General features: G+C 39.8%; 1 protein-coding gene across 4 annotated transcripts in view; it reads left to right on the forward strand.

Moving 5' to 3' along the window:
- pik3r2 (phosphoinositide-3-kinase, regulatory subunit 2 (beta)) overlaps nt 1–7613 on the forward strand; it is a 32711-nt gene extending 25098 nt beyond the window's left edge. For all 4 annotated transcript variants that reach the window (XM_030074283.1, XM_030074287.1, XM_030074284.1 and 1 more), the window contains exons 8-16: nt 1024–1126; nt 1370–1468; nt 1677–1857; nt 3795–3914; nt 4391–4533; nt 4724–4900; nt 5051–5122; nt 5504–5677; nt 6718–7613. In XM_030074283.1, coding sequence (XP_029930143.1) covers nt 1024–1126; nt 1370–1468; nt 1677–1857; nt 3795–3914; nt 4391–4533; nt 4724–4900; nt 5051–5122; nt 5504–5677; nt 6718–6925 — 1277 coding nt within the window. In that variant the 3' untranslated portion in view covers nt 6926–7613. The remainder of the gene's footprint in view (nt 1–1023; nt 1127–1369; nt 1469–1676; nt 1858–3794; nt 3915–4390; nt 4534–4723; nt 4901–5050; nt 5123–5503; nt 5678–6717) is intronic.
- The last annotated feature ends 5755 nt before the right edge of the window (nt 7614–13368 follow it).

The following is a 13368-nucleotide window of genomic DNA, read 5'->3' on the forward strand; positions in this document are numbered from 1 at the left end:
ACCTGGCGTTGTGGACACTTTACTACTGACCATTTTCTAAAGTAGAAACATAAAAAACATGATTTCCGTATCGTTTTAAAGTCACTCATCAGACCTTAAGACTGTGCGCTGCTCCAGCTAACATTGTGCCAAGGTTTAGATGTCATGAACATGTGAATTTCGTTTATAAAACACTGTTTTCTTCAGGGAGTGTTTTCTGGCTGCAGTGTACATTATGTTGGTGTCTCTGCATGGAAAACTTTTCCACATCTAACAAAAAGGAATGGCGCATTCATGTGCTATTAGATGAATCAGACAAATCATCAAAACAAATTTCTTACTTGTTACTCAGCCAGGCTAAATGTCATAACTTTTTGATGCAAAAAGAAGTCAAATCCACATTGTTCTTTTTATAGCGTCAATGTTTTTCTTCTGAGTTTGATTTTTTTTTTTTTTTTTTTTTACCAAACAGCTTGTGGATACAGCGCTGTTTGGCAGCTGATTTTGAAGTCCCGGATATCGGAGCTTTCCACCAACATGTTTCAAATCAGTGCAGGCATTAAGCTAAATTACCGTGCAACAATGACATAACTTTGACAAAAATAAACTCAGACAGGATGCTCATGGGTAGATTAAATATGTATAACAATTCATAAAGGCCTCTGTAGTTTTTTTTTTAGATTATACTGAAATGAGCAAAAGGACTATGTTTATGTTATGCTACAGTTTGTCCAAACCCATAAGAATCTGTGCTCATTGACTCATACCCCTTATCTGCCATATTTGAGGATCTTCCACACAACTTTCATCGTCATGTTTTATGAAATCAGAAAATTGTAGGTACTTCCAGGTACTATTTTTTGTCACCATTTGGATTCAGGTTGTGTTCAAGTCTGTGACGGGATTCTTTTCAGTAGTGACGTGCATTGGTCAACACTTTGCCTCAAGGATTAGGTGGAAACTTTAACTCACTGTAATTGTTTGGATTCATTCCATGACTGCAGAAGCTTTTTAACGGTGGTTTGTGTGTTTGTGCATGTCCAGCTCTCCCAGCGAAGCCAGTGAAGACAAAACCAACGCCGTCAGCCATGACAGACACATGCAGCCTGCTGAACGATGCTGAGTGGTACTGGGGAGAAATCTCCAGGTATGCAACATGCGTAGAAGTCATTTTGTGAAATTTAAATAAGCAACACAATTCATATGACACCATCTACTTTGCAGCAATATCTCTAATTTTGGAAATTTGACTCTAGACTCTTATCCCTTCTGAATAGCACTTTAGGTGCATGACACAATTTTGATCGTGGAAAATTATACATATACATACATTTATTTGTTTGTTTATTTCTCTGTTTATTTATTTATTTTAATGCCACTGCTTTCACAGAGAGGAAGTGAATGAGAAGCTGCGAGACACTCCTGACGGGACGTTCCTAGTCCGAGATGCCTCCAGTAAACTAGAGGGCGAGTACACCCTCACCCTCAGGTAAAGCAACACTGTAGCTCATGCACCATGTTGCAACCCCAGACAAATTAAAAGGAATAGTTACTGAGAGTAATAAGCTGTCAAGGAGAGCAGTGACATTCATAACTTGGCCGAGTAAAATATTTTACGCACATCAAGTATGGCAGAATTTGCCCCTTTTTCCTTGTTTCCTGTCATGCTCATGTTGACTCCTTGTCTCCTCCTGCAGGAAAGGAGGGAACAACAAGCTTATAAAAATCTACCACCGGGAGGGGAGGTACGGCTTCTCAGAGCCTCTTACCTTCCAGTCTGTAGTGGAGCTCATCAACCACTACCGCCATGAGTCCCTGGCCCAGTACAACGCCAAGCTGGACACCAAGCTTCTTTACCCCATCTCCAAATACCAACCGGTTGGTGACTGCACACAGCATGAAGCATGAACATGAAGCAGTTTGTTGTCTGTATTTTCTACACTGTAGAGATTTCCCAAACACAACATTTTGGCTTTTCAGCAAACATACCTCTGCAACAGTTGATGTCGAACACCTGTATAGTTACACGCCTAAATTTGTTTTGGAAACCTGTTCTAAAAATCATACACAGGGTTTATATGATTACAGGAAAGTAGACCAGGGTAAATTTTATTGTTCAGGATTACGCCTTTTGAGAAACTATTCTGCACAGTGACTCCACATATTGTCACAATGGAGTGCTGGCACGTAGACCCAAATGCAAACACAAGAGGCAGGACTTGGTCGAAAGGTCTTTACTTGAAGTATTGCAGGTGATACACGTGGTGAAGGTAAACTGGCAGACTTAACAGACTAGCTGGAGACTGAAGATAAACAAAAACTGTAGGGAAATATCGCACAGCTAAAAACCAAGGACATACAGCAACAATCTGAGAAAGAACACTGACACAAGCAGAGGTATAAATACACCAAAGTGATGAGCTGTGAGCCGAGTTCTGGAGGGAAACGGCCAAGGGAAGATGAAACAAGCGGCAGGGCTAAACAAGGTTAAAGCAGGGCAGGTGTGCTGGGGGAAAAACAAACTGGCAAGGCTGCGGGATCATACGAAGGACATGCAAAGCACACAGACACTACAAAACACAGGAAGGACATGAATTCAACCAAAATCACACCAACATCCATCGACTGTGGCACATACTGAGTGATTGTTTCTACTTTTCATATCCATTTCAACTACATGACACAATATCTCTGTGAACGTCCTCTGAAGTGTGTCAGTAGTTTAAACAGTCACATTATTAAACATGGCCTGCTTAAACCGGATTGAAGTGGTGCGATCATCAAAGTAGTTTCTGCTGTCAATTTCATCATGAACTGTTTTAAGTTTGCTCTGGGGTTTTTGGATGAACTCTCTCATAAAGTCAAACTCTGCGGGTAATCATTTAATTTATACACATAGTTTTTTTTTTAAACCCACTGAGAGAATCTTTTTCAAAGACATAGTCAGCAACAATGTCTCTAGAGATGTGTGTTTGTACTGCGTTTTGGAGCGGCCTGTCATTGCTTTTCCCTATTGTTATTTAAGCAGGAAAAGTGTCTGTATGATTGTTCACAGTTTTGTGGTGAAAACTGCTAATTATTGCATCTCCAACCTAAGCGATTGTTACATGCTTGTGCACCTTCTCATAGTTTGCAAGCAAAGCAATACATCCTGTTTGTTTTACCCCTAATGGAGGCTAAACAAGAACAGCTATACCCTTGAGAAAGTCGCCTGTTGCTGTTTTCTGTGGTGGGATACGACCTCGGTGCATTTCACAGGCCCAGTATCAAACATCATCTGATGAAATAAGCCAGTTATTTTAGTGGAAGGAGGTCAGTGTGACGGCTCAGAGGGATCAGGGATATCTCTGCTCTCATCCAATGTACTGTCCTCAGTGGCTAAAGCGTCCTCAGCTTTACCTGTGGCTCACTCGTCTTTGAACCGCCCACTCTGCTCAGATCTTCCTCACAGTCAAATATATGTATAAATATATGTACAAACATATACATACTAGGCTCACCTGTAGGTGTGTGTTAAAATAGTTGATTTTTAATATGTGGCAACAAATTCAAAATATGTTTTTCTTTCATCTATGCTTTTGGCGCCCCCTAGGATTTGGCACCTCATGCAAATCGCTTATATTCTGCATAACCCAGTTTGAACCTCTGTATCAACATGAATGATTATACAGGCACTATTATAGTAACTGTCAAGTGTCAACTGGCTTGACTTTAATTGACAGTTAATTGACAATTGTTTTTTCTCAGCTAGACATGCACTGACTTCATTATGAATTCATTGATTATTGCATTTATCTGCTTTTTGTATTGCCCAGCTGGTGAAGGAGAACAGTATAGAGGAGGTTGGAGAGCAGCTGAAGGTCTACCACGAGCAGTTCCAGGAGAAGAGCCGCGAGTACGACTCCTTGTACGAGGAATACACACGCACCTCACAGGTATGTGAAGTCACACACACACAACAGTAATACAGTGTTCAGGATCATGTTTTTTTTTTTTTTTTTTTCAGTGTACGTTAATATTATGTGTCCTCATGCCCAGATATCAGATAAGATGTGCCAAAACTGATATACTAGCTTTGGGGGAAATTTGGTTGTAGCAAATAGTTACACAGTAAAGGGACATTATACTAATATACGCATCCAACAATTTCAACATAAAAAGATATTCAATAGCATGTTTGAATGAAGAAAAAATATGAATTATACTGAATATATGCAGTAACAGCAGTAGAACATACTGAGACAAACAACAAATGCAAATGGAGATGGAGTTGAATTTAGTCCTCCTCCCCTCTGCTGCTTTTTATATCTCAAAGTCAGACTGTATCTCATCAGTTACAGTTTTTTGGCAAGGAAAACGCACGTGGACGATGAACAGTCACAGCCTCTCTCTCTTTTCCTCCCGTCCACAGGAGCTGCAGATGAAGCGCACAGCCATCGAAGCTTTCAATGAGACCATCAAGATCTTTGAGGAGCAGTGTGAGACTCAGGAGCGCTACAGCAGAGAGTCTTTGGAGCGGTTCCAGCGCGAGGGCAACGAAAAGGAGATCCAAAAGTAAGACAGGCTGTCTTATGTAAAGTGCGCAGCTGCCAGCAGTTAATATCTATACACAAATTCTAGATTGGATTCTCATATCCTTTGTTTTGTATTAATGTCACAACTCACCATGAATGATGTCAAAAGAAGTTATTAAACATTTGTGGAAAACTTTCTCAGGCTTAATTTTGTCATTCTTCCGAATCAGGATCCAGAGCAACTCGGAGCGTTTGAAGTCTCGGGTGACGGAGATCCATGACAGCAAGCGTAAGCTGGAGCAGGACCTGAGACAGCAGGTCTCCGATAATCGAGAGATTGACAAGAAGATGAACAGCCTCAAGCCAGATCTCATGCAGCTCCGCAAGATCAGAGACCAATACCTGGTGTAAGAACAGCAGAATTGTGTCTGTTTAGTTTCCACTGTAGGGAATGTATACATGCAAATAAGCACAAATCCAGTCTTATCAAAATGTCCTGGTATCTCGTGCACAAAGTAAGCAGGCTGTTAGTGTTGATGGTGTTGATGGCTTTGCAGATGGCTGACACAGAAGGGGACAAGGCAGAAGAGGATAAACGAATGGCTGGGCATAAAGAACGATGCTGATGAGTAAGTACCTAATAACTATTGGCATAGCATTTATGTAAACAATGTTACAGAACGCTTCAGAATTAAAAATTTAAACAGACATTAAATACAATGCACTAGGATCTACAGTGGTCAAACAAACCAAGAATGCAAGTTATGTGCATGGAAATATACATAAAACAGACTAATTGAGCCAAAGAAAAGTCGATATAAAATAAAACAGTAACAACTGTAAGTGTTTGAGCTGAAGCAGTGACTCAGCAACTTTTATTTCAGTTTAAAAAAAAAAAAATAACTGTGGTAACTCAAATGCAGTTTAAGAAGTGCGTGAGCTCAGTAGAAATGTTTTGCCATCTTCAGTCGTGTCCATAATGAAGTGCTGCTCTGCCTGTGTGTTTGCAGCTCCTACTCACTGGTGGAGGACGATGAGAGCTCGCCCCACCACGATGAGTGCACCTGGTATGTGGGTGACATCAAACGCACCCAGGCGGAGGAGATGCTGAGAGGAAAATGTGATGGGACCTTCCTCATCCGTGAGAGCCAATCTCAGAAGGGCTCCTTCGCCTGTTCTGTAGTGTGAGTGTTGTTGTTTTTTTCCATTTTGCCACTGTTGCCCTCAGAGATTTTGCCCACGTTAACATTCTTTAAAACAAAACAAAAAAAGACAAAAAGCTGTTGGTAAAGCTCCTTGCATTTCAGGGGCCTGTTTGATCACTTGGTGGTGTATTTGTTTCATAATAATTGGCCAAATTTGCGTGATGATGTTACAGTGCAGCTTCAGCAGTAAATATCAGGTTTGTATGTCAGCCCTTTTGAGTCAAAAAGCAGCGGCGTCTTTCTCGACTCAGACTCACAGAAGTTCAACAATCATAAAGATAAAAAAAAAAAATCCATCATAGTGGAGGCAGAGACACAGTTTTCTCCTCCGCCAGTCGCCTCATTATGCCAGAATACAATGCAGCCACAAGACATGCTGTGTTTTGAATATGGTGCATGACTAATTTTTTTTTTTTTTTTTTTTTGTGACTGGAAAAACCCGCTCTCTTGCTGTCACTATCTCTCTCACTATCACTACCACTGCTGCTTTCTCTACCTGCATGTTCAACCAGCAGCTGGGTGGAACAAGTTCACAGCTGTTTGTTTGTCTGGGAAAAACAGGAAATCAGAAATACAAGTAGAATCACACAAAGAACTTCATGACATATAACATATAACTGAACATTACAGATTGAGGAAATAGATCAGTGTTATTGAATCCAAGGGTGGAATTTTCCTTTACTAGTACTTTTTTACATGTGTAAACACTCACTTATCGTTCAGTATTAAGATGATAATGCACGCTGAGATGTGTATTTCAGGGTTTTAATGCACGTCTATCCAATGTAAAGTGGAGGGTGGTGCATTACAAACCTCTCAGCACAAACCTCGGAAACATCTCACTTCTACCAAAGTCACTTGGAAATATTTTAAACAGCAGTCAATAATCTGCACTTTCCAGCCAAACAGAAACACGCATTCACCCACACCATGGTATAATAAGTCATGCATATAGGCATGTATGTAGCCATGTACATCGGCATGAATATAGCCGTGACTCTTTGTCTCCTTGTTTCCAGTGTGGATGGTGACGCCAAGCACTGCGTCATCTACAAGACAGCCACAGGCTTTGGATTTGCTGAGCCCTACAATCTGTACTCCTCCCTCAAAGACCTGGTGCTCCACTACAAAAACGTCTCTTTGGTCCAACACAACGACCAGCTGAATGTAAACCTGGCCTACCCGGTCCTGGCCCGCTCTCAGAATCAGAACCAGCACCCCAGATGAACTAGCCACCAGCAGTTAAGGACTCAGGACTCAGGAGCAGGGTGGGAAACCTAACTTTTTTGCTCATTTGTGTCAGAAAAAAAAAAACATTCAACCTCTCAACAGTGGTTAACTTGTTAAAGTGGCAGGTAGAATAGACTTAGAGGCCACAACCAAAATTTACCAGTGTTTGGCTGGTGCTAATTTCCCACCCTGACCCAGTCTAGCAAAGAGCACTCCTTGCTAACAGCATGGCTTCAAAAAAGCACACTATTACCAATAACTAAGCACTGTACAGTTAGCCTGGCTGACGCGGCGGGCAGTGACACAGGGAGGGTGGCGCATTAGCCAGCCACGACTGTACAGTGTCAGTTATGAGAAAAAAAAAGAACTGTGAGAGAAAACTATGAGGAAATTTCTTTTGACAAAAATTGACTAAATGTTGTTAGTGGAGGACAAAATAAGCACAGAGAAAAACGATTGATAGCAAGACGGAGACGAAGAAGATGAAGAGGAGGAGGAAGAGAGACCGGTTGGCAGATGACGGGAAGGATTACAGGTGGCACTTTTGTTTTTGCCTTGAACGCCTGGTAACTGTGCTTAGACAAAGGCCTGAGCTGTCATCCCCAGACTGCCTGCAAACTCTCCGTAGACAAAAGCCTGAGCTGTCAGCCACAAAAAAAAAAAAAAAGACTGGCTTGGCTACCCAGGCTGCTTGCTTCACACCACCGAAGGCGGCTAAGAAACCTTGGACCAGGGGGAAGTAGTCACTGGAACCTGAGGGGACGTGGGCGGGAAGGGAGGAGAGCGCAGGGGGGCTGGGATTATGGGGATTTAATAGGGTTGGGGTGGGTTGGATTTAAAATGATAGATTGAATTTAAAGCTTGCTTAAGTGCCATAGTAATAGCTTTGAATGACCACAAGCCTGTGTCACAAGAACAAGGGGGCACATCAAGGTTCGAAGCAGGGAGAGAAGGAAGGAGGGGAGGAACGGTTGTCCACACAGACGAAGCTACAGCTTTAAAACAAAACGAAAAAAAAAAAAAAGAAATACATACATATATATTTTTATGAAAAGATCTTTATTTCCAACTGCTGTGGCTAGTTGCCCTCTCTCTTTTCTCTGGGCCTCTTTTTTGAATTGATGAGGTACAGCATAAACTCTTCGGAATATGATTGCATGGTACATATTTGGTATATTGTGAGTATATGAAAACTTGGTAATCACAATACACTAGAATGGTACATGGATAAATGCAGTTCCATGTGATTCAGGTTTCCCTTCCCGCTGAAATCATGGATCGTGGAAAGACTCCTGCATCAAGCTTGTTCTTTGTTTCAAACTTTAACTCTTCTTCCCTCTTTTTCGTCCTGTTTAATACTGTAGCCACCTGTAGCCATTGACTAACGGCATAACTGTTAGTGCTCCTCTAAATGTGTTTATTTCTATATGCTAAAGACACTTACAGAGCATCAATCTATGTGATTATTGTATCTTCGGTACTGTATTTGCTTCGTGTCTAGCTAGGCAAACTGTTTTACTGGTACAATGTTCTTGCAGATATTGTATTGTTTTTTGATGCAGAATTACTCAACGGTACTTCCCCCCGCGCCTGACTGTTTTTTTTTTTTTTGTTGTTTGTTTTTTTTTGTCACAAGCTTGACTCACAGAGCTGTAGAACGAACATTGATGTACAAAAAAAGAAACTCGAGAAGCAAGTAATATAACTCATGTATATTACAGATACCCTTGCAGTCAGTATGTGACCTGGCATAGTTTCATTGCTGTATTTTGTTTTTGTTTTTTTGTTCTTTTCATTATTTTGCTATGCTCTTAGATTCTGTTTAAGGATGCAAAGTATCCAGCTAATGTGAGCCAAATGAAGGATGTCTTTTCATGTAGCAAAAAAGGAGAAAAAAAAGAAAAAAAGAAAAAGAACCAATCCTTTGCCATTTAGCATGGCCACAGTGGTCTGAGAGATTATCTAGTACAGTATGCATGGAGTCCTTCTTTTGGATTGTTTTTAACTTGGCACCAGTGGTTGATACTTGTGCTTTTTTCCAGTGCGTATATGTTGTGTTGTAGGACTATGCACAAGACAGTAGTTACGTGGATTAGAAATAGGTTTTTAGAGTTACGGACACAGTTTGCAGAGCAATTCCCTCCCTGTGTTCTGAGCTGTGGCAGTGAATTTCTCCTGTTCCCTCATGTTCAAGATTGTACCATCTTTACTCTGTCGCTCTTTCAAAGCACAGTTCATTTTTTGTGGAGGCAGGATTATTCAGTAACCATGCTGTGGTTGATGAAAAGAGGCATCGCATTATTCCGCTTTGGAAACTAAATATGGCAAAGTGATCAGAGGTGATTTCTTTAATTTCTGGATATGAATAATTTCTTACACATAACAGACCCAGATTGCCAAAAAGAAGAGAAAAAAGTATTTTTCTAGGATGAGTGTACAGTTGTTTCAAGTCATTGGGGAAAGGAAGAAAGGAATGCAGATTTTTTTTTTTTTTTTTTTTTTTTTTTTTTTTTTGAGGGTTGCATGTTTGCCATTTTGGCTTTCTTTGATTTCTGAGTTTGGGAAGGATGAGAATTAAATGAGATGAGAGTTTCATTCCAAAATGAGATATTCACCATGTTTAAAAAAAAAGAAGAAGAAGAAGAAGAGAAAAATGGACATGTTTTCTTCTGGGCATGAACATAAACTTACTATCAGTCATCTTAAGACCTTTGCCCACTTCTTCCCTCAAACATAATGTGTTTGATTTATCATTTCTGGTTTTGAAGTATTGCTTGATGAATTTCAGGTAGCAACATTTTTTTTTTCCAAAACTGCCAAATCACATTTTGAAATGAAACCCTTAAAAAAAAAAAAAAAAAAAACAGTTGAGAAATTTTAATTTCAATCAAGAATAATCAACGGTACTGTACTTTGCACAGTTCTTGGCAAGAAGAAAATCCCAAGAATTAAACTAGAAGTGACAGTGGTGCTTCTGATGAGAGGGCTATAAAACAGTTCAGTGAGAAAGATTAGAAGTGCCTTTTGTCATTGTAATGAACTCGTCTCTTCTCCTCATTGTCATTGGAGCGTTGCTCCTCAAGATGGTGCCACCACCACCACATGCTGTGCTCCTTGATTCATGCTTTTGCCATTTATCTGAATCTTAAGGGTAGCTGGCAAATGAGCATAGTTGTTATTCTGTCTGTGTGCGTATCGAGTTTGTGTGTGTGTGTGTGTGTGTGTTTGAGCAGGGCTGTGTGCATGTAGTAGATAGACGAGTGATGCAGAGTGTTGTAGTCGTGCCTCTTTGTTACATCTGTAGTTGTTACATATTCCTTTTTATGGTGGGGGCTGTACAGTAGCTTAGTGCTCTTTCTCACTGCACACCCAAGCTAGTTTTCTTCGGTGTTTGTTAGATATTTCAAGTATATTTTTGAATAGAACCCGGCTAAGATAGAAAAATGTGAACAGTACACATCCGTGGCCCAGCCCAGTTGTTTGAAGCCTAAGCTCATTTGATAAGCTCTCAAGTTTAACGCATGCAGCACTTCAGTATTTTTCTATTTCAAGTCAATTCCCTGTGAACTCACGATCCGGTTGACTCACCCGCCACTGCTGACACATTCATAATACTGTCCGATGGACCAACATTTTTTGTGACTGCACTTTTTTCTGTTCCATATACTCTCAACAACCCTGACTGACCCTCAGCAGCAGCAGTGAAGCTCAGTTGTCCTCAATAGTGTTTTTTTTTGTTTTTGTTTAGAGTTTTAAGGTCTTTCCACACAGTATATCAGGAACGACTGACATTCTCACTTTGTCTTGATGATATTGGAGTAATCAGTATATAGTGTACAGTATACATTTGTGGGGGGTTGTGGTCAACATTTCTCATGTAGTTCTCAAGCTTTTGACCAAACATTGGTGGAATGGTAGTATCCATGATTGCAATTTCTTGTCAATATATAATTAGTTTTGCTATAGACTATATACGTTTTTAAAATACTTTTCAAACAGACTTTAAGGAGAGGTACTGGCTCATTATGCAATTTGTGTCCACACTGCAAAATTGTCCAACTTAACAAGAACAAGCCATAGCAAAAATGCAAATGACATGACATGAGTTTCAGTTTCGGTATATTTTTAGGCAGTTTCCGCTCCAAGTCTAAGCAAATTAACTCGTTTTGAGACTTCTGAATGATAGCAACCAACATTTTTTTTTGAGAAGTAGCACCATCTGCCTCAGCTCAACTTTTGAAGCAAATTTGAACCATATTGGAGTAAGTTATCTCCAACAGTTGGCAGGAGAAACATGTAAAACTGAATAGAAGAATAATACCTTGTTAAGATGGGTATTTTTGCAGTGTGTTTAAATGGTCCTTCACCTGCCGTAGATGCCGTGTGAAACATCCAGAATCAGTGCAACTTCAGTAGCGATGAAACTGTGGCTATCCAGTGAGATGGGCATGAAATGGGCAGACGATGAATGACTCAACATTGTGCTTTGACTTGGAATTGAGACTTTAGCCCCACTTTTGGTAGTCGTGGCTCTAAACCTCCACACTTTTGTCTGGGTCGTCTATTAGATATGCATTTGCAACAGAGTATCTTGAAAAAAAAAAAAAAACATTTTTCTATATGACACATAATCATTCAAGGAATTAGAAATATTTTTTCATCAGCTTTGGTACACTGTAAAGTATATTTCTTGAAATGGCCTCATGCATAAAGCACATCTTTCACTGACTACAAAGAACACATATATTTGGTGTGTATTAAGGTTTGAAGAATGAGAGGCATACTAGAAAATAAATATTTTGAAATATATATACTTAGATATCTATATTTTTGGATTATGTAATTCTGATTTGGATTATGCTTGAAACAAATCAGAAAGAGGGTTTGATGTGAACATGATCTTTAGTTTTGCTCCGCGACTGTTCTGTATGCAGCAGGGCGAGCAGGTTTTCCGTATGGAGATACAAGCAGTTTTTGCTAATCAGCTGCAACGAGCTTCATCATGATCAGCAACAAACTTTACGGTTACTATGGAAATAGTTGATCTACATTAATATAAACAAATAAGCATGATTATCAAATGCGTTCAGAGGATGAGGCAAGCTCGTGTATATGTGTCCATATTTACAGAGCTGAGTCTATATGTTAAACGCAGTCTCGACTGCTTTGCATTTATTAAACTTTTGAAAGGAGTTGTTGCTTTTTTGTCCCTCAAACACGAGGTCTGTTTTTCATTTGAAAGATTCTGGTTTTGTGAGTAGACGCAGTGTTAAAGTTGCACCACAAAGGCCACACTTGCGGTGGAGTGAACATAGAGATGCGGTGGACACTGATGCTTTAACGTTGTGCCACAACAATTAACCATCTTACTATTGGATCTTACTGTTGTCTATTTCTACGGTTGCTGTTTTAAAGAGGGGCATTTGGTCTGGAGCAGCACACTCAGGCATAATAGCCAACGCAGGAAGACAGACAGTAAAAATTAAAACACAACAATCTGACCAAGCCTTCACACAACACTTGAGAAAGGTACACAATTCAGGATCACTCCTTTGAAATACGCTGAGCTTTGTACATGGAACAATGATGGCATTAGAAAGTGTTCATTTATGGTGCCTGAGTATATCTGTTTGTTGTTTTTTTTATCTGGCTTTTTAAAAAAGCTGATAGATTTGTCTGTCCAAGTGTTTGTTATTTTTTTGTTTGTTTATATCTGTTAATGATAACCTTACAGAACCTATAAAGAAAAAATAAGCTAGCTTGAATTTTTTCCTCCATACAGAAAAAAAATACAAATGTTTACAATATGTAATTAACCAAATAGCAAGTATGCGTTTGAGAATCAATCTGTCTGTCCCTTAAAGTGGCTGTGATAGATTGATTTGATTTATATTTCTTTTTTCTTCTGTCATTTTAAACTTGAAAATGTTATGACTGCTTGTTCTGTTTTCTGTTTTGATTCGTTCCTCTTTTTTTTTTTTGTCAAAACAGTGCTCCCTCAATACGACAGCATAAGAGATATTATTACCACCGTTAGTTCAAGATCATCTTTACCACGGTCCCAGAGGGTAGATTGGTCCGCATTTGTGGGCCACTTCCTCTTTATTCATCAGTCTCTTTTACTCTTTACCTGCTGACTACTTCACCTTACACTGAGCCTTGTAGATGCAGAACTGAATCCTAACTCGAGGCACCGTTGCAATGTATTACCTTCATAAAAGATTTACACTTAGGTTTGTCATTTATATATGCATGGTTGGTATCAGGATGACTTTGCCATGTGTCTCTCGGGTCAGGACTCTGTTCAGAGATTTTATTCGGGATGATCCCCACACATTGTGAATAAGAGTACATGCACACCACTCAGTGAAATGCTTGAGTATAGCTTTGGATTGAGTCCTTCAAGTTGGAAATTCAGGAACAGCTGTCAAGAGGCATAA

Source organism: Myripristis murdjan, chromosome 17 (assembly GCF_902150065.1).
Source record: "Myripristis murdjan chromosome 17, fMyrMur1.1, whole genome shotgun sequence".
Taxonomy (NCBI): Eukaryota; Metazoa; Chordata; class Actinopteri; order Holocentriformes; family Holocentridae; genus Myripristis; species Myripristis murdjan.